A 22901-nucleotide genomic window follows, 5' to 3' on the forward strand; every position below is an offset into this window, starting at 1 on the left:
ATGTAGCATGTGAATTATATTGCATATTTCCAGACTTACATTTTCTTCCTTAATATGCTTGCTCTTAAAAGACTCTATCCCTTTGAAATTCATCAACATTTTCCTCAAACTTGTATTGGGAATCTATCCTTTATGCATTTTGATCATTTCTCAGTGTCAAGATTCGGAAAAGTAAAATCTCTGACTCAGCAGCCTTCCCTTAAATAGCTCCATGAAAGCTGGATGCCACACATTCCCTCCCTGCCTACAGCTGGCATACTTAGGGCAAAGGACGTGCAGTTCTAAGAAAGACACAACAATGACTACAGCTCTGGCAATGTGTTGTGGAACTAAGCATTTGGGTAAATGAATTCCAAATGACATATTAGTTTTCAGTCCCACAACCACTAAGCATCCTATCACCATCTTTATTCATCTTTGGAAGGGGATGATTAAAAGGACCAATGGGAAACCAATGGGAAAGAAACAAGTTTTATGTAAAATTATTCCAGGGAAAAATCAAATATTTAAAAATGAATGCAACTAACTTTTAGCTCATAGGTCATATTCTATAATCAAGAATTGAAATTATTAAAAACTACTGTAACAGAAATGTAGTATGCCCAATTTAATACCTCAGATCTCTGGCATGCTGCGTTAACAGGGGGGAAAGCTACATTTGGGGGAAGGCTCCTCTGGAGAGATTCAAACACCTGCTATGCATAATAATTTTCATGTATGAACTGCTTTTATTCCTGAGTAGCTTAGAAGTTTATACTGAATCACAACATTCAGGTCAGAGCAATTTTTCAGTGAAAGCTGAAAAAAAAGTCTGGCATGAAATGTATGGGAAGGCTAAAGAGAGTCCACATCCCACCTGACCACGGCTACCTATCTATTAGACGGGAATCGCCACTGCTCTGCTAGCAATTGAATTCTCAGGACATTAAGATAGTTGAAGTGCTCGTGATGATAAAGTAACTGTTCATTTCTTCACTGAAAGAAAAAACCCAACCTTTCAGGACCTACTGGTTACATGGAGCTACTGAGCACAGGAAATGTGGCTGGTCCAAACGTGCTCTGAGTGTGAGCACATATTGAAATTAAGAGACTCAGGACAAGAAAAAATGTAAAATGTCAATTCTTTAATAGTATTTTCAAAGTCCAAGTTAAAATTCAAGTGTAACAGAGTCCAGGTAACTCACGATGCCTCATCACCTTTGTTATTTGGTCTTTTTATTGGTCTTTTTGAAGCAGGGTCTCTTGGAAATTTCAACATTATGTGTGGATTGCATTATATTTCTATTAGTGACACTGAACAAGTGTCTTTTCTTTTCCCTCAAAGTACTAAAACACTTAAAGAAAACTGATTTATACCTTCTTTATTGATCCTTGCTGTCAAACATCATAGAGCTTAAAACCAAGAGATCATGCATAGAACATTCCATGTTTAAATTATTTCCTACCTAAAAGGATATCCTTCCACACTGTTGGTACGAATATAAATTAGTATAACTATTACAGAAATCAGTCTGAAGGTTCCTAAAAAATAAAACTAGTACTACTACTATATTATCAAGCCATCTGACTTGTGGGTATAAATCAAGGGAAGTGAAATTAACATATGGAAAAGACATTAATGTATGGACTGCACTCCCACACTCACTGCGCGATACAGCAGTGAGAAATGGCAACCCTAAAATGCTATCGAGAGATAAATCGATTTTAAAAATGCTACAAATGCACAGTGGGAAACTACTCTGTGACAAAATGATGAAATTCCATCATTTGTGATACCACGTGGGGAGCTGGAGATCACAATGCTAAAGGAAGTAAATCAAGCACAGAAAGGCAAGTACTATATGTTCTCACCCGGATGTGGAATTTTAAAAAAGGGATCCCAGAGGAGTTGAGATCAGAATGGAATTTACCGGAGGCTGGGGAAAGAAGTGGCGGTTTATGAATGACTTTTACAAAATGGAAAGAATTTGGACTAATGACTTTTAATTAACCTTGCAATCAAAAAGATACTGCAAACAAGCTCATTGAGACATGCATTCTTGTGAACTGGGGACCTGAACTTGATCCCTCAGAACCAAATTTGCAATCCACTCAGGATAGTAAATGAATGTGAGTATGCTTTGAGAATTAACAAATCAAAGCACTGAAATATTTGTATCTTTGCTGAAAATAAGGAAGACTGAGAAGAATGTTTGACATTCTGGTATGAATGAGCTTACCTCAAGATGAAAGGGCAAGACTGTCTGATAAGGATGGATACAAGCTTACAGTTCCCTAACTGAATCTGGAGAAATGCTTTTGAATAAAATTATGAGTGAGGTCTGGCTCAACAGGACAGTTCCAGGAGACAGCTGGGGGAAATGGGTATATTCCAAGTCTGGGCCCGTTCTTAAGAGTCAGGTTGCTTATTTAGGTATAACTGTAATGTTGGCATTAATGCCACATGATGGTAGGAGCAGCTGATCAATTGGGAATAAGACATTATTAGACAAGAGAAAGATATTCCAGTGTGTTAATACACAATAGAGGGGTTATGGATAACACATATGGACTGTATGTTTCAAGACACTAGAAGAAATATGAGTATTTTCACCAGAAAAAAATGATAAATGTGCATTTTTCAGTAGGCCTTTGAATAACACATTCCATCTGGTTTATCATACCACCTGAGCATTTCTCTCTCCCTGTTGAATCATCCCTCATCCCTCCCCAGTTAAAGTACCCCCACTTTCCCTTTTTCCTCCTTGATGTACCTGTCTCCTATTAGCTACCCTTTCTTGAGCTTTTTCTCCCCCTTGACCCCCATGGTTCCTTGTACAACCCTCTCTCCTCCCGTTCTAGTCAAATACCCCCATATTCTCCATTTCCCCCTTGGTAACACCTATCTCCTACTATCCCTCTCTCTTGGGTTCCTTCTTTTCCTTTCCTCCATGGCTCCTTCCCAGTTCCTGGTTCCTGTGGTTACATAAGGATGGATATACATATACATATACATATACATATACATACATACACACATGCATACATATATATGGATATGGATATGGATTTGATGCTAAGATCCACAAATGAGAGAGAGTATTTGTCACTTGCTTTGAGTCTGTGTGACTTCACTTAGTATAACGGTTTCTAGTTCCATCCATTTACCTGCAGATTTCATGATTTTTTTTTCTTTCCTTAGCACTGAGTAAATGTACCATTTTTTCATTATCCACTGTGGAAATGTACCATTTTTTTATTATCCATTAGTCAGTTGAAGGACATTTAGGTTGTTTCCATTTCCTAGCTGTTGTGAAAAGAGCAGCAACAAACAGGGATGTACAAATATCTCTGAGTTAGGATGAATTCTTTGGGTATATTCCAAGGAGTGGTATAACCGAATCATATGATAGATTTATTTTTAGGTTTTTAAGCGTTCTCCACACTGCTTTCCATTGTAATTACTCCAGTTTTCAATCCAAAAACCAGCAGCGAATGAGTGTTCCCCTTTCCCCATATCCTTGCCAGCATTTGGTGTCATTTGTTGTCTTGATCTCTGCTGTTTTGACTGGTATAATCTTAAAATAGTGGTGATTTGCATTTCCCTAATTACTAAAGATGCTGGACACTTTTTAGAGTGTCTCTTAGCCATTGTTATTACTTCTTTTGAGAACTCTCTATTCAGATCCATAGCCCATTTTTTAATTGGGTCATTTGTTTTTTTTTTATTGTTCTTTTTGTTTTTTGGTTCTTTGTATATTCTGGATATTAATCCTCTGTCAAATACGTAGCTGGTAAAGATTTTTTTTCTTGCTCTCTGGGTTTCCTCTTCACTTCCTAGGTTTTTATACATTGGGTTTTTGCGTTAATGAGATCCCACTTGTTGACTGCTGCCTATAATTCCTGAGAAACTACATGAATGCATATGATAGCTAAAGGGCAAATAACAAAAACCACGGTGCCAGACAGGAGAAACCTCCCTTGGGGTTGTTGGTCAGGGTAGTCCAAGGACTTCCAAAATAACACAGGCTATTGGCATAGATCTTGATTTCTTCCCAGAACTTGAAGAAAAGACTCTACTGCTGAAGGCAAGGCATACTTCAGACACAGGACTTGGAGTAATGGAGCTGAAGCTGACCTGGAAACCTCCTCCCTGAAGACTAGCTCTTATAGTATCAGAAAACACTATGTAAGCTTCTAAGGGAGAAAACCGATCAATGGTCCAACCCAGCTATAAAGCCTAATAACCACAGTAATGACTGGCACAGCAACTATCTCTACTTGTGCAGTAATGGCACTTTTATCTTGGGGATAATCAACAGCTATCTAATTGGACTTAAGGCCTGTTCAATGGGAGAGAACGCATGTGGTACTGTAAACATAACCAAATACACTGGCTAGAGAGGTCATGGGTCCTAAGAAAACCCTACGTCTGTCATACCCCTAGACAAATGCTAAATATGAATCCTTACATTTACAGACAAGCATACTTGTCACCACTCATCAAAAAAGTTTCTTTTGCAACAGATGAAGACTATTACAGAGTTCTACAACTGGTCACACACAGACAGTGTTTGTGAAATGCCCAGCCCTAAGTAACACATCTACAACAGAATCTCTACACCTAACACTCATGGAACAGTGGAACAGGGTGTATAGAGAAACTAATACATCTCTCAACTGCTCCTCATACCACAGAGGCTGACTAACACAGAAGGCCACAACTGGCCAAAGTTCAGAGAATACAAGACTGCAGAGTGCATGTCCTTGGATGGGACTCCCATATTAAACCCCACCCAACCACGGCTCAGGGTCCATTGCAGAAGAGGGGGCAGAATGATGGTAAGAAGCAGGGTTGGTGCATGACCACAAGGAAACAAGTTTTCCAGGTTTCTGGGAACTTGCTCATATGGACTAACAGCAATGGCACAGCAAACACAAGACCCATGAAACTCAATCAGACAAAAACCCAGCACAGAAGTGGGGAAATGGTAAGAAGCCCAACCTTAGCTGAGGAACTACTGGAAAATGATCATGGCTGGGTGACGGAGGGTTGGTCTTCTTTAAGGGAGTGATTCTAGATAGGCTGACCAGTATCTAGTAGATGAACTCACACTGAGGGCCAACTGTGTACACAAACTGACTTAATAGGCCTTAACATGTGACAGAATGCATGAAATCTGGTTGGGGCCAAGGGGGGGTAGGTAGGGAGAAGGGGATCTAACTATGATTTTGATGCACTGCATGAAAATGCACAAAAAACATATTGAAAACAAAGAAATGGTAAATGTTTGAGGAGATTCGCTATTTTTAACCTGCCTTAAACATCTCACAGTAAACGTACTGAAACCTGACATAGTATCTCCTCAATGTGCACAGTTTTTGGGTTTCATATGAATTTTTTTTAATTAAGTTATTTTTAGCTAAGCAGCTTGACTCTCTGCTGGCTGTGCTGTTCCTGTCTGAGCAGTTTCACCTTCAAGTTGGAAGAGCTCAGAGCTCTGTTTCACACTCTCCAAAGCTCTGCTTCACGGGGCAGAACTTCATGCCTGTGACACCATATTCACCCTTCCCTTCCACAAAAGTTAGCTGGAACTTCCAGAAGGAATTTTCTACGGAGCCCCTTGGCCATTCTCCTCAGACTATAATGTAGGCTGTTGTCCTATGGGATTTCAAAGGAGCCACCTGATCTTGTTTTCATTTCCCCCCAGCATATTCTAGAATTAGTGTTTACATAAAATAAAATGCATGTAATAAATATGGTATGCATGTATGGATCTGATATTCTGAGGAAAAGAAGGTTTCTTCCTCTTCTCCTTATTTGGCAGCTGTAATCTACCAGCCATCTATGCTTTATAACTCATTTATCTACAACCAAGAGCCTACTGGCTAAGGTTAGCCCTGGGAATGCAACAGAAATAAGACAGGCACACTACCATCCTCAAAGGAGGGAGAAACAAAACCAAATTTAAACAAGCTTGGCTTGTATCTCCTCTGGAAAGCAGCTGGGATTAAGAGAGACTGGGCCAAGCTGGCGTGGTGGCGCACGCCTTTAATCCCAGCACTAGGGAGGCAGAGGCAGGAGGATCTTTGTGAGTTCAAGGCCAGCCTGGTCTACATAGTGAGTTCAGGTCAGAGACCCTGTCTCAAAAAGACAAAAAAAAAGAGACTGTGCCAAGGAAGGCTTCTGTATGACCTTTGCAGGGGACCTCAAAGAGCTGCCCTGCATGGTGGAAGGAAATGCATAGGCTGGTCAGGTAGGGAGGCCCTTTTAAGCCAGACCGAAAATGTAAAACTTAATCCTAAAGGGATGAAAAACCCTTTAATGTTTTATGAGAAACAGTAATATGATCAGATTTGCTATTTTAAAATACCACTCTGAAAGAAGTCAGAAATGAATGTGGAGCCTTCACAGGGCATATCCATGAATTCCTGAAAAATCAACCAAAATCTCCTTTGTTGTCATTTCAATGGGAACTGAGTTTAAAGAAAATAAAAGTTGTGAGAGCCCCCAACCATAAAATATGAAACTCAGCCAGCACCTAGAACATTAATCTAATACAGGGTACCCTTGAAGTGACCCCAAAGCATTACAGTCTACTGATTCCAGTGGCCTAGCTACATAAATCTGTTCATTGACATCAGTCACTACCCTAACCTAACTCAAGCTAGACCTTGCATATTGAGAACTCATACTCAGTTATCCAGTAGGGTTGACACTGTTTTGGTCCTCATGAGGCTGAGTGGTGAACGTATTTAACCAAACAAATGAGTTGGGGAATCTTTTTGCTCTACTATGCCCACGTACTCACTAAGTGCTTCTGGCTTGGTCAGACTCCTGTGTCACCTTCTCAAGGACAACCAGCTGGTTCTGAATAGCCAACATACATAAGTAGTCACCTTACAAGTACTCTGTGCCTTGTCTGATGCAGGCCAAGAAATTCAGAGAGAAACCAACCCATTTCTGCTATAAATCAAGAAATACGGAATGTCTAAAGTGTATGGAACAGTTAATATGAAATTTGTTTGTGCCACTTCCTTGCATTTGTATTGACCTACCAACAAGTGCTTTTCTGAAACCAATCTGAGTCCACCTCGCGATGGTCTTATTGTTCGTCGTAGGTGGCATTTGCGCGTTCAGGTCTTAGAGTCATAAAATCATTAAAATGGTAACTAATCACACTTATTACACTGTAATTTGTAAAATTTTCTTCAATCATAATTCCTCCACTTATATGTTTTGCTCTTTTATTATCAAAATAACAATAAATCTCAATATCACAATCTGTTTCTTTTCTGAATTTCCATGGTACATAGAGCAAAAGCGACTGTGCTAAATGAAGTGGTGCCCATGCTCAGAGGCAGCATCATGCAACGGATGGGCATGGCCTTGAGAGGCAGTCACACCTGGGTCCTCATCCTGACTTGATTCCCTCTAGGGCATTTCTTAAATTATCTGGCATTTGCTTCTTTTTTTCTGGGTGAAATGAAGCTACCTGATAATACTCATTTTCTGGGGCCATCATTTCAAATTATCACAAACCTAACAGGCTTCATACATTTATTCTCTCATAGGCCAGGATGCCAGAAATCCAAATGTGAACTGTTGAGAGGATTGATCTCCTGAAAAAACATTACAGGAGATTCCACCCTTGCCCCCTTAGCCAGAGCTGGCTCCCTGCACTCTTTTGCATGTAACAGCACAACTCCAATCTCTGTTTATTATTCACTTGGTCATATCCCTGCATTTCTCTACGTCCTCTTTTATTTTTTTTTAAAGAGACCTGACACTGGATTCAGGGCCTGTGTTACATTTAGGACGAGTTTATCCTTACCAAAAAAATTCTTACTAAAACAGTATTTCCAAATAAGCTTACATTATGAAGTCTGCATAGATGTGACCTTAGGAAAGGAGGAGAAAATATACTGTTCAACTCAATATGCCTGCGATACAACATAATTTCCTTAAAAATTGATGGGTGATGGGTCCCTATGAGATTTTGTGTATCTGTGTGTGAGTGAAGCACAGCTGTGCCACAACATGCATGCAGGTGCCGATGACAACCCCAGGTGCCAGGCCTCGCCGTACCTCTGTTGTTCACTTCTGGACACCCCAGGCTAGCAGGCCCTGGAACTTCTGGGGACTCTCCTGTCACTGCTTCCCAGTTCCTTGTCAGGGTATGCTGGACTGCACTGTTGGTATCGGGCTTATGTGGGTTCTGGGGAGCAGAACCAAGGGGTCAGCCCTTGCATGGTAATTAATTATTGTACTCACTGAACCATCTCCCAGTCCAATGATATCTTTTTAGTACATTTTAATACTATGAATAGTTTTTATTTCATTTGAATATTTAAAAAATGATGAAAAGGGGAGCAACTATGACAGATTCCAATGAAATTCATAAAATGATTAGAACAGACCTTAAACAACTACTGCACAAATTGGAATGTTTAAAAGAAATACATGGACTTTTATACATATGACCTACCAAAATTAAATCAGGATAAGATAAATAATTTTGACAGATTTTATTAATGTGACAAGTAATGAGATCAAAGCAGTAATAAAAATCTCTGAATGCAAAAGTCCAGGCCCAGATGGATTCACTGGTGAATTTTACCAGACCTTCAAAAACAAACTAACACAAATGCTTCTCAAACTATAAACTCATAAAATAGGAAGGGAAGTAACCAATGCTGACCAGTGATGTGCCTGGTAAAGGCAAGAACAGATTACACTCTAATGCTATTTGAGCACAAACCATCTGTATGTCACAAACCATTTACCTTTCTTTTCCACACTTTTGAGAGTCATAACTCACCTCAAAACTACCTCAATCTTATTATCTCTTGAAAATTAAAGGTCAGCTGATAAGAATTTGTAGCTACCCTGACACAATGTTTCACCCAAACTGTCTACACTGTGAAAATACACAATTAGATAAAATACCACACACCCTACAGTTACTTCAATGTGAGCTTTAAAATGACCCCTCCCCAACTACTGGAAGAGTTGGTTTTCTTTAAGGGCATGATGCTAGTTTGACCAGGCTCCAGTGAATGGATGCACACCAAAGGACATTTGGGGTCACAAACTTGATTTGATAGGCCTTAACATATATGACAGGGTACTTGAAATCTGATGGGAAGGGTTTAAGAGGGGTGCAGATGGAGGAGTCTAAATATCATCAGAATATATTATATGAAATACATAAAAGTTTAATATGAGAAAATTTAAAAATAAGATAAATTTTAAAAATAACCCAATAAAATCCCAAACATATCTAAAGCATAACTGTGGGTTCAGAAAACTGTGCCTCTCCTAGTTCTGTAAAGCCGGGTAATTTTCTGGTGCCATTAGCTTGGAGAGGCTACTAAAGTTCATGTTTGAATCTACCTTAACCATTATTAACTCCAGAGTGGAAAGGACGAGAGGCTCTTAAGGGCCTGGAACTACCTAGATTTCCTTCCTGACCTAGTTACGGGGTAAAACAACTATACAGTGCTTTGATGGACACTAAATGGCCCTGTTGATTTTCTAGGATGAAGCCACCATAAAATCAATTGGGACTAGTAAATTATACTATTAGAGCAGCTTTATTTTAGGCTACAGAGGCATTGCTCTGATCTAGCCACCACATCTCTGATACCCTGCAGGTTGTGGGATATTCTAAAATATATTGGGACATACTCCTACCTAAGATACTCAATTTTCTGCTCTGTGGTCCAAGTGCCTGGAGCTTCACACAACAAAGACCATCTCTGAACAAGTGATGTATTAGACCAAAGTCCACTCCAACTTCCCTAAAAATATCCTCCCAAAAGTGCAAGTAGGAGTTGTGCTGATGTTTGTGCACAGCAACTGACACCATGCCAGAATGATGGTGTTTTCAGGAAATCTCTAAAATGTGTTTCTGTGAAGATTGGTGAGAGTAGACTGAATGGCTGATTGAAGTGAGGGATGACAGTAGAGCTGGGAGTGGCAGCCCATGCCTGTGATACCAGCCCTCCGGAGGTTGAGATGAAAACTGGGAGTCGCGGCCAGCCTTTGCTACATAGTGATTTCAAGGCACATGAGATCTTGCCTACTAAAAAGGTGGAGAAACAATATACCAGATTGAAGACAGAAGCCTTCTGTAGGAGAGGGGTTAGTTCAGACATCCTTTGCTTTCCTGTTTTTCATCTAACTGTACAATGGAATTGCTGTTCATAAAAACAAAAAAAAATTACCCCTGCCCACATCAAAGTTCTACATCGAACCCCTAAAATACTATACTAAGGAAGGAGAATATCAAATCAATAAGTTTGTCAATCAGTAAGAGGCATCTGGAGGATATTCCAACTTTGAGAGACAAGCCTTACCTGGATTGGGTTGAAGGTATTCGATTGTTTTAGTCATTATTTCCATCACAGCCCTGCTGGTGACATCCACTTTCTGAAATGAGAAAACAAATATACAAAATGACACAACTGTTTACTATAGAGCCTTGGCGTTTTCTCAAGCCTACACAGGACGACTGGTGGAGTAACGGGGCAGTGACAAGTCCTGCTGTAGAAAGTGAGGAACTCGGAGGAGCTCCTAGAGGAAAAGATGGCATCACATTCAGTGGTGTATATCAGGATTTGAAAAGCCTACTCATCCAGAAAGGGAGCTGGTGATTTCCTAAACTTTGTTTCAAAGTATATTTCATTATCTTTTGGTAAAATAAGTACAGACCTAGTCAATATTGTTTTGTCAAGCAGATGCCTAGAATGGGCCAGACTTGATGACAGGTTTCTCTTCAGTAAAGAAGAATAATACTGGGATGGGGAAATGGCTGAGCAGATAAAGCCTGGTGATCTGAGCTTAGTTCCCAGATTTCATGTAAGAAGAAAACCGACTCCACAAAATTGCCTCCAACTTCAGTACTCATGCTGTGGCATGCACATCCCTACATACACATCATACACACATGTGCACACACGATAATATATTTCACAATAAAAATAATAAAAAAGAAAAGAATATTTCATCGATTCTACTTACTCAAGAGAGTAACTTTGACATCTTCAGGACATACACATCTTCAGAAACATATCTAGTTGGTTTGGCTAACTGTAAACACCAAAGTCTAACACTAAAAATCTTGGTGTTTAAATCTGTCTCAAAAAATTGTGAGTGTTGGATCTGGAGAGATGGCTCAGCAGTTAAGAACACTGGCTGCTCTTGCAGAGGACCTGGGTTCAGCTCCCAGCACCCACATGGTGGCTAACAACCATCTGGAACTCCAGTTCCAGTGGATCCAACACCCTTTTCCGGCCTCTGCAGGCACTGCATGACACAGGTCCAGTTATACACATGCAAGCAAAATACTCATACACATAAAATGATTATTAAAAATTGTGAGTGATCAGTATTTGCCTAGAGCAGCCCACCCTGACCCACAAAAGCAGGCTACAGGAGCTGCTCTCTACAGTTCCAGCCACTTACTTTACTTCATAATTTTTTTTTTCAGTCAGCCTGTGTGAGGCACTCATCCACAGTACAGCTGGATGACCAGTAGGGACAAATGAATCTTCATGCCATTGAAAATTTTGTTTTTGCTTCTTTGCTTTTAATTGGCATTCAAGGATTCTTATTTCTAAAACTAACTGCATTCGTATGGAATCAGTTTTGTACTCTTTCACTCTACATCCATTAAATATTTCATCTTGTTCAGTTTTCCAATATTTAATAATTTCCCATTCCACCACAGCCATAACATTGTATGCAGATGTGATTATGGGGATAAACAGAGAAAAACATATGAGTTTCTTTGTGACATTGGTGTGGTATCAAATTACTTTTTTAAAAGTATTCTTTCAGATGTACCAGACTGGTTATAAACCCTGTACCACTGTTCTTTTGATTGACTCAAATTTTTAATGTGCTTGAGATTTGAGTGAATTGTTCTAAAGTGAGTGGCAGCCCATTGGATTTGTTGACTGCAAAAGTAGGTCCTGAAAGTATTAGTAAATGCAAATTCACCTCTATGTACTCAAGTCATGGAATACTTTCTACCAGGGAAATGAATTCTAGGGCTGTACACAGAAGACAGGCTGAAAGTCCAGAGAACACGAGTCCTGGGGCACATAAAAATAAACAGATGAAAGAAAAAAAAGAAAAAAGAAAAAGAAAAAAGTGATGGGGAGACATGGGAGGTGTTGGGAGGGAGGGAGTGGGCATGGATTCGATCAAAACACCTTATACGCATATATGAAATTCTCAATAAAGTTTTTGTAAATGTTAAAACAAAAGAGTTATGGGACAAATGCACATCTCCTGATGACTGTAAGACAGACAGGGATTGAGGAAGTAGATGTCAAATGAGCTCTGTGGCAATGATAGGAAGAAATGTAATCCAAAGGTCAATCAAGATTTCTAAGAAAAATTGTCAGAAGACTTGAGACTTCTGTGGTATCATCTGCTGCTAGGAGGCAACCACTGACCAGTTTCTCACTTTTCCCATTGCTTTCCCTCAGTAACAATCATAACCATCGCTACCATAAGACATTCTCTACCCTTAGAAACTTGCCAAAGACAGTTAAATCTTTACATGGAGGAGAAAACATACACAGAGATTAAGAACCTAACCAAAGGTGCTCACAAGGACGTCAACAGGGAAGGATATTCAAGATGGAAATACTCAACAAGATCAAGTCAGTGGTCCTAGATCTTCACAGAGCCTTTGGAGACAACAATAGTAAGAATATTATGTTTAGTTCTCAGAGTAGGATTCAACCTTAAGATGGAAAAACAACAAAAAAATCCCTGTGTTTCCTGTGGTCTGATCGAAGTTTCCTAAGGAAGTGACAGAACAGACTAATCTGTGCTTACTGATGCAAATTCCTTCAACACCTCTAAGTTACCTAATCCAGGTATTATTATAGAATGAATTTTATCTAAAATAACCCTTACTTGAAGTTCACTTTTGAAAAGAATTTCATCCAATATGGTTATTTGTGTATTTTCTTTTCAGGATATAGGCCCAACATGGAAGGGCTTTTAGAAAATTCTTTTACTAGGCCCTTACTCTTTTCTGGAGTCTGACAGATAATGATTTGCCAAATTTAATAGACACAAGAATAAAAGAGCAGTAGTTCTCTATTCCGACCATCAGTTCTTAAACTGTGCAAAACAGGCCAAGGGACGGGGAATGAGCTTCCTGAGCTCACACAACAAGTGTTATTATGGGAAGAAAAAGCAACACAGCCAGATAATCCTGAACTGAAAATTCAGAAACTATAAGTCATGATAAACCCTTATTCCTAAAAAACCCAAAACCAAAAACAAAACAAAAACAAAACAAAAAAACCCTTATTCCTTTAACTTGTTTCTCTCAGGCATTTGTTATCACAGTGGAGAAAAGAAGCAACCTTCTAACACAGGAGCCAATGGGGAAGACTGTTGAAAAAATATAAATATGTGAGATAAGGTTTTCTTCTTAAGGCAAAATCACGGGCATGTAGGCATGTACTCTGCGGGTGTTTTAACTTCGGTTTTCTCAATACCAGGGACTTAGTAACTCTCAGTACTTTAGAGACAGGGGAAAGGAATCCATTAACTAGTCTTGAAATTCACAACTCTGAGTTAAAAAAAAAAATCTCTCTCTCAGGGTTGAGGAGATGGCTCAGTGAGTGGGGTCTGAAGACCTGAAGAGCTGCGTTCGGACCCCACAACCTACATGAATGACAGATACGGCAGCACAAGCATCTGTGTTTCCAGTGTGACCCTGCTGCTCAACTAGAAGCTGGGATGGGAGCATCCCAGGACATTTGCAGGCCAGCCAGCCCAGCATACACAGCTGTGAACAAGAAAAGAGACCCTGTGTCAAATAAGGCTGAAGGTGAGGGCCTCCACAGGCGCGCTGTGGCATGTACACTCCGACACGCAGTACATACAAAACCAACTCTGTCAACTTCCTTTACTACACAGTAATTTTTTTCTTCATGCTAAATCAACAGTTGGCAAACCACAGCCAGTGGGTTGAATCTATACCAGTACTGTTTTTGCATACTTAAAATGGTTTTAAAAAGATTATTATTATTATTATTATTATTATTATTATTATCACTATTAAATGTAGCCATGCTCATTCATTTAAGCACTTTCAATGGACCCCTTTTGTGCCCTAACAGCCCTAGAGACTAGTGCAGCAAGGAGGTCAAAGTCCCTCTGGCCAAAAGAGCTTAAAAGGTTTACCAATAGAATGTGCTGATGACTGAACTAAGCTGTGTTTCTTGGAGGATGCCATATTTAACCTATAATGCTGTCCATTAACAGTTGCCTCAGTCTTGAGATATGATACTAGAACTCTAAAACACACACATCTAACTCCACACACATCTGACTATCACCTTTATTCCATGAACAAATACATATCAGTGTTTTCTGGACTTGAAAACACATGAAAAACATGGACTCCTTTACAAAGCAATGAAATTATGAAAAACATTATTTCATACTGTCAGATGCCTCTTATTCCAGATGCTTCCAGAAACAGACAGGAGTTTACAAGAAAATTAAACATCTTACATGATAGTCTGTGGGTTTGACAACCGATAATAATGACATGAGTTAAGCACCCTCTTAGATACAGGGTAATTCACAGTAGATATATCAAATAAGTTAAAGTATCATATGAAACACCGAAATCTTCTCAAATCTTAACATTCACTGATACAAGTTAAGAACATGCACGTACTCATTTGAAGTGCTGAAAGAGAACAGCTAAATAAACAAGTCATAGGGACCTGATGAAAATAGCGCCCTGGGAAAGGTTGTCTGGCAGGCTGATCGAGGAGCAGTATTTTTAACAACTCCCTAGTGTCTCTGTGAGCATTAACAAGCCTGTCTGTCTTCAAACTGCCTGGCTTTAAAGGAGGTAGCATATATATTCAGAAACTCTGATACACAGAATTTTGAAAATGAAAAAGTAGTATTAGGCTCAGATTACTCTAATGTATTAATTTTAATTTTGTTAATCTTCCTAAGCGTTACCATTTTAATGAGTATAAGTCTGGAAATAAACTATAATCATGCAACTGAGAGGAAGCCTGTCTCCATGGAATGTCAGGCCAAGCAAAAGAATGTCTTTGAAACCATCTTGTTTGTGGCACATGCCCTTCATACAGCCTACTGCCACCTGAAAAACATTCTGGGAACTTCTTCCCAGTCAAACCACAAGGTGCTTTGGGGCTAGGAACATGGAAATAAGCCTTTTAATAAAATGGAAGAGAATAGTGATAGTCAGCTTCATACAGCAGGTGAGTGCCTTAGGCCAGTGACTGGCCTCTCCTTCACTACCACCATGAAGAACTCAGTGCCATAGCAAGTGCCAGGTCCACTCTGAGAAGGTATTGTTTTGAACATATTGGCTGGAGCTTTCCTCGCTTCTCTCTAATTTGAGACAGATCACTAGAACTCTAGAGTGATGCCATGAAAATTGACAATGTTAGTGGCAAATTACTTGCTACAAAACTCAAGCGATGACTAGTATGCTTCCCATGATACAGGAAACTACAGGTTTGGCCTCTGTTTCAGTACAGGTGGGTAGGGAATTTGGTTATTTCTGTGGTATTTCTTCAAAACAGTTTTGATGACCAAAAGTGCTACCTTAAAGTGAGCCATAATCTATCCCACATGGTTTCTACTCACTAATCCTACTTCTCCCACTAAGGGTTAAGTATGTGAGGACACAGCTGTGGACACCACCAGCCTTTCTCCACATTCCCCTCTGCTGAGTCCCCGCCCTCTCACACTCAACTAGAATAGAGTCTTTCATTCCTTTCTCAGCATCCTGCCTTTCTTAAAACTTGAAGCTCCTCCTTAAGAATTCTATTTTACTAAAGGGCTCATTTCCATGTTCCTAGCCCCAGAGCACCTTAGGTTTAACTAGAAGGAATTCCCCAGAATGCCCTTCACAGGGAAGAGAGACACCATGCTGGTGTCCCCCTTGACCAGGAGTCCTGCATTTCACACAGTCAATGAAAGAGAAAATTTCAGGATTCAGCTCGGTTATAGGATTATGTCCTATTTGCTGCCTATTTATGTGCCCATTCTGTTTTCCAAGGAAACTGAAAGCCCCTTGAAGGCAGGGATTGGGCCTCATGCATCTCTGTATTTCTAGTACCCAGCACAACATCTAGCCTATTTACATTTTCCAAAGGCATTTGCAGATTTTCCAAGGGAATTAATGAATGTAGCTAAACACCAACACATAAAAACAACAACCGAATAACTAGCAATGATAGAAATTTGAGGGAAATCCAGAAGTTCCCCAAATTCCACCATTTCCCATTAACAAAAATTCTGTAGTTTTATAAAGAAGAAATTTGCCCAATGTCTGGATCATAGAAAGGAATTTAGCCTCCATTTCATGAAGTTTGTAAGTAACAGATAACATTTACAGCAACTCCATATAAGATACGTAAGAGAAAGAAAGTAATGATTAGGGCCAAGGATCCTGCGGAGACAACATACCAGAGGTCTCCAGACGTCAGACAGGGAAGGTAGGCTGCTGAGACACACAAAGGGGTTTCATCTGAGCAGTCCGAGATTAGGGAAAACCTCTAGGAATATCCACCACTCTCTCCCAGGAGTGCTATTTGGTGCATATTTCTAATTTATTTCATATTGTTATCTACCTGCATCTCTGTGGTTACGACTAAATAAATGCTTGATGATCAGAAAATCAACTGTGGAAGGATGATATGATGATGCTTCTGGAGGCTTGGGAACACTGAGTTAAAACATTTCTATGAGTACTTGACTAACAGAAATATTAAAGACATGAGATTCTAAATGAACAGAAAACATTTTTCAATGTCTACAGAAGTCTACTTTTAAGTATAGTAAACATAGGTAGAGTACAAAACTTGATAAGCATCACAGAATAATGATAAATCAAAAGATACATAAAGGGGAAAAAAACAATTTCTGTAACGTATTGAAATCTAAATCTCTGAATTTACTTAAGAGGAAAAACTCAAGTACAGGACCATAGGTAAATTCTTCAATCATGTCTACTTTATTAAAGGAATATCTAGATTTTAAAATAAAGGACTAATAAACTTTCTAAGAAATGGGAAAAAGAAATCTTACACATCATCTTCAGACTCTGAGGGATGTCTGGCTATTTGCCTAAAGTAAAATGCTTGGCAAGATCCTCTTTTATTGTAATTAGTTTGTAAGACTGGCATAGATTTCAGAGCAAAGCAAGTCTCTGAAGGTCTAATTAGTTGTTCAGTGATTAAACTCTATTCTCCAAATTTCCTATAGTTTTAGTCTCATTTAAGAAACAAAGAATTGGTTTATCTTAGCTTAGACAGTAAGCTACCTAGCTTATTAGCCTTAGTCTTAGCAGATGCTAGATGCAGGACTAACTTTTGACACCTGACAATTTTAAATTCCTAAACACCTGCTTAATCTGTCATGGTACTTAGCTATGTGCTGCAATATAGACGCTCTAGGGGGAGATGAGGAGAGAAGAGTAGAGAATCTGAAGGACTAAGTAGACAGGCTGGTGCACATCAACAGCTTCCTGGGGCTGTTCCTCACGAGGGGCAAGGAGTAGAGGACACAAAGCTGTCATTCTGGGAATGTGTGTCAGTGGTGGCAGACTGATGCTGATGAAAGATACATAGGCTACTGTTTCTTTCTTTCTTTTTTTTTAAGACAAGTTTTCCTTGTAGCCCCAGTTCCCTGCTGTCCTGTAACTTGACCAGGCTGGCCTTGATCTCATAGAGATCTGGCTGCCTCTGCCTCATGAGAGCTGGAATTAAAGACACTATGATACCCATCTAAATATGAAATATGGAAATTGGTGGTTACCATCTTTGATTGAAGATCATGTGACATATAAATGAGCATCATGTGTACCAGAAGTGTCTAGCACTAAGCTTTCTTAACCACACTACACTGTCATTTTACATTGTGTCAGTTCTCCCCACTACACTATGAACTTCACATATTCAAGCCTTATCTATATCCTACATCACTGGCTCATAGGAGGCCTAACTCAAGGCCTTTTTTTTTTAGTTGACCCATAAATTCATCAGTAGGAAAATTGAAAGGTAGAAGCATCCAGGAACATTCTTTGTGTCACTCTTCACAAACATAATAAAAATAGCATAACTGAGGCAGCCCACTGGAAATGAGGTGGACTAAGAAAACACTAGGCCCCTAAAAACACCAACAGAGTCACAATCAAATAAAGAAAAATATTTGTTACACTAATTTACAGAAGCAAATTCTTAAAAATGCTTAGATATGGTTTCTGACGATCACAGGCTGACCACATTCTCTTGAGATACAGAGCCAGCAATTTAACTCCTACAATATTTCTTTGAACATTTTAACATGAACTCTTGACATTAAGTCTAAATATTTCTTACTATGAATGACCTCAAGTTGAAAGAGAAAATATAGCTTATGTCTCAAGAAAAATGAAGAGATACTTAGTTTACAAGTCTTTCTTGTTGAAAACTGGTAATGTTTTAGAATGCTAAAAAACATTTATATGATCTTCAATCTGTAACTAAAATTCTTCAGGTGAATAACGATATTCTCATTTTGCTGTCATATAAAAATAAAAAAGAAATAACAGCAATAATTGGCAGAAGACTTTGGGCCAGGTAAACTGGAACCACCCCCCCCCGCCCCCACCAACTGCTCTGTGCTACCTCTGGCTGGCACCAAGAGGAAGTCCTATGCAGTCAGACAGGGACGCAAAGTCTCCCTCAGACATTTGAGAAATCATTCATTTGCTCCTTTTTCCTTCCCACTTCACTCAAATTCAACCACCAGCTCTCCACTGGCCTTAGTTGAAAATGCCATGCTAAAACTAATTAGGAAGAGTGCACTAAAACATCTCAGGACAGTAAGAGAAGACAGAACCCTCTGGGTTTTCTATTTGAAATGTGTAGTGAATGGAGTGCTTCTTAAAAGAACACAGCCTCTTCTGAGATGCTAGTACAGAGATGCTTCCTCTTACAGGAACTAATTTCTTCCAAAGGAAGGCCAGGAGTGAGGACTCACCCGTTCCATCTCTTTGAAGTCATCATCTAGCTTGGTCCCTTCGGCTCCTCCAACCTTCTCACTCACTTTCTGTAGAAATAACCACAAAAAGGAATCATTATCAAGAGTTTATTTCCTTTTAAAATGTGTTTTAAAGCTTCAAGCACTTTTAGAACAACCACCTAAGGTAACTTTGAGCTAGTCTCTAACTTTGGTGTGGTCGCGTAGCAGCACATTGTAGCTCAGAATGTCTAGGCAGTTTAACAAAGGTCATGATCTTGTGGGTACTGAAGCAAGAATTCAAACCTGCACCTTCTGATTTCAGCCCCAGTTTTGTGTTCTTTCTGTTACACAAATCACTATACAATCACCCAACTGCTAATATTTTCCTTTGAACGTACTAAAAAACAGCAGCATCACACAATAATAATTTCCCTCTGATAATGGATCTAAAATGCTCCTAGGTAGAAAATTGCCACTTGTTCAACTTATTCCTCAATAGACTATTGAACAGATAATCACAAGCATATATTAAACTATTAAAGAAGAAATGGGCCCAGATGACTCCAGATAAAAGGACTGCATTCTATTCTAGCTGTGTATATCCTTACATGCATAAAACAAACCACATGGAAAGATGTTCAGGGCAATTCTTTGCTACTCATTATTGCACATTTCATCAATTTCATCAATTAACATCTGCAAATTATCATTCTTCACATACAAAATTCATGTTATTAAAATAAATACAGTAGTATTTTCTGAAACAATGATTAAAAATAGGGATAGTAAGAATGTATGACAAAAATCACAAGAAGAAACTGTGGTTTCATCAAAGATAAGCATGTTGAGTTCTTTTTAAAACCTGTAACTGTAAAGGCAGCTACGTGTTTTCCTAAGACATCACTGTATTACACAAAGTACTACACACAGATAATGAAGTGTGATTTTTTAATTTCCTTCAGGAGTCTCTTGGTTGAGAGTTCTTGCAGAAGATCTCCCCATGGTCAGCTTGCAGTAATCTTGACAGAAATGTGGGTTATCTCAGTGAGCCGGGCTCACTTATGTCTATAGGGGCTTCTAGAGACCTGGTTCCAGCTCCTAGCCCCCAGGTCTCCTTGGTGACCTCTGGTTGGTACCTGAAGTGTGTTTCTTAGCCTCTCTTTCTCTCCTGCTTTCTGCCACAGGGAAAACATAAAACAAAACAAACAACAACAAAAAAAAACCCTGTGTATCTAGATGCCAACATTTACTGCATCAGCAGTAACAGGAGTAATACGCTGTGAGATAGAGTACGATGTGGGCTGATTCCTCTACTTTCTACTAGGCACACGAAGTTGTTATGAAAAGTGTGTGTGGGGTATAATAGGAACCTATATCTGAACCCACAATCTATGTAACAGATCCTACTTCGCAATAAAGTGCTTATCTGTTTCTAGTATTCTGATTTATTATTAGCTAATTTAACTCTCATCCCATCACATTAGAAGAAGCCAGAAATTTTCTTTAATACAATCTTAGGTATACAAAATCAATGATTCAAGTAGAAAGGTTAATAAAAACAACATTAATAAATTTGTATCACAGACACATACTTTAATTTGTAATTTATCAATTAATGTGCTTCCTAAGGACTACACAGAATAGATATTACCACATTGCAGATGAGGAAACAGAAGGCTTTCCATGGTAGTCACAATTATTTGAAGAGGTGGTTTCAGATCACCACCACAGCTTGTAGGAGCTGTCCATGGTTCTGGCCATCTTTGCCTGTTTCTCTATATTCAGATGGTCAGATGTGGATGTCCTGCTTAATTCTTAATCCTTGACACCAATCACTTCACTTCAATGGTTAAGTTACAGAAAACCAGGGATATGGATCTGAACAAAGAGCTCTCAAAATAAATAAAGATAGCTAAGCTAAGGAATATCTTTCAAACGTGTTCAACATCTCTGGCAATCAGGAAAATGCAACTACTTTGAGGTTTCCTCATACCCTAGACTTCTAGAATGGCTAAGATCAAGAAAACAACTGACAACACATGCTAAACTCTCACTGTTGGTGGAAGTGCAAAGTTGTTCAGCCACTACGCAAATCAGTGTGTAGAATTCTCAAAAAGCTAAAAATAGATGCACCACACAGGACCCAGATATACCACTTCTTGGCATATGTCCAAATGATTCGTTATCCTACTTCAGCATCACTTGCTCAGCCATGTTCACTGATGCTCTCTTCACAAGGAAACAACCTCAAGTTCTCTCTTATTTGTGGATCCTGGCTGCCAGTCTTTAGATGTGAGTATATAACCTGAGTATAGGTTTCTTGAGCCTACATGATCCATGACAAAGCTTCTGTTTTCCTTTCCAAGTAATCATTTACTTTATGCAATTATTCTCCATTCAGGTGGATCCTGAAACTAAGATTTCATAGTAGTTAGTATACATAGCATTTCTGATGCTACTTAATATTCTGGGTATTTGAGAAATTGATAATCTATTTAAACAAATTTTAAGAAAAAGCTACTGAAGCTATTGAATCAAACAGAACAGTACAAAAGAGACAATGTTTCTATTTGTACCATCTGCAAACCTAAAACAACTCCTCAATACATTTCTCAAGGCTATCTAAGAACCTAATAACATTAAAGTCTCAAGGCCTTCAACAGCACCATTTAATATAAGAGCTTGTACTTTTAATCTTTTCTACCACTACACTTCCTATGCACCCACTGTTCCAATCAGATCAATAATCTTTTTAAATGTTTCTTAATTTTTGCAGACCCCTCCTCTTTTACTCCTGAGGATATGATATGTCTCACAAGAAGTACTTAGTAAAGATTTGCCAAACTTAACTGCAATGTAAATTTTGTAAATGCTGCAATTAACATGACAGAGGCAAATAAGACTGATCACTCTTAAGTCTTACAAGAGGCACAACTTTCCAATAACAACAACAACAACAATAATAATCAGCTCAATTTTAAAATAAATTCTCAATTCTGAATCTGCAGCAGTGGTTATCTTATGCTATTTTCTTCCTAAATATCGAATAAGAAAAATGTCAGTGGGAATCAGCAGGAAGAGACACGTAGAATAAATAAATGACTATGACCCAGCACAAAGCAAAATGCCCTGCTTTGGAGCAGTGACTCATCTGCCCCCAAGTCATCTGTCACCTCCAGGCCAAAGACACTTCACCCTCTAGGTGTGGCTGTGATTCTTCCCAGTATTTCATATCATTTACTAAGCACCTAACAGCCAGCTCTGCTATCTCCTTGAAAACCACTTCATCAGTGGAACTAATAAGCGTTAGGAAAGCTTGGTCTATGCACTCGTACACCGTTCATTCTATTCTGCTCTGACCTTCTGTTAACTTCCCTGTTTTTATTCTATTTTATTCCTCACTGTCCACCGCACAAGTTTCTTTGCCATATAATCAAATATGCTGTGTTTATTCCCTCTACTCTGTAACTACACCCATTTCCCCTTTCTACACTTCAGACCCTATAAACTGTCTTAAATGTCCACATACACATGTACATCCTCCATCACCTGTGACTACCCAGCCTAGCAGCATGCTTTCCTACTTCTCTGGCATACTCTATCAGAATACTTGGAACTATTCACGAGTAAAATTGCAGATGATTTTTTTTTACCAGATGAACTTGAAGGTGCAAAATGGAACACAAATGTGTTATATTTTTAAAATATCTTGAAGCCTCAGTAACTAACATCCACAGAGGAGAAAGAAAAATGATCTTAATAGTATTCTATGAGCAAAATTTAGATATAAAATAAAGGAAGATACTTTGTTAGCACTGGTTAGCACTGGTTCAAAATCTCTACAAGTTTAAGGTCCCCTCTAAATATATCTTTCCTTTAAAGG

At 39.0% G+C, this 22901-nt stretch overlaps 1 protein-coding gene across 2 annotated transcripts in view; it reads right to left on the reverse strand.

The window, feature by feature from the left end:
• Sh3gl2 (SH3 domain containing GRB2 like 2, endophilin A1) overlaps positions 1 to 22901 on the reverse strand; it is a 191273-nt gene that overhangs the window by 35294 nt on the left and 133078 nt on the right. For both annotated transcript variants that reach the window (XM_008838740.2, XM_008838741.1), the window contains exons 2-3: positions 19037 to 19105; positions 10342 to 10414 (exon numbers count right to left, since the gene is read on the reverse strand). In XM_008838740.2, coding sequence (XP_008836962.1) covers positions 10342 to 10414; positions 19037 to 19105 — 142 coding nt within the window. The remainder of the gene's footprint in view (positions 1 to 10341; positions 10415 to 19036; positions 19106 to 22901) is intronic.

This window comes from Nannospalax galili, unplaced genomic scaffold (genome assembly GCF_000622305.1).
Source record: "Nannospalax galili isolate Female #2095 unplaced genomic scaffold, S.galili_v1.0 scaffold219, whole genome shotgun sequence".
Lineage (NCBI taxonomy): Eukaryota > Metazoa > Chordata > Mammalia > Rodentia > Spalacidae > Nannospalax > Nannospalax galili.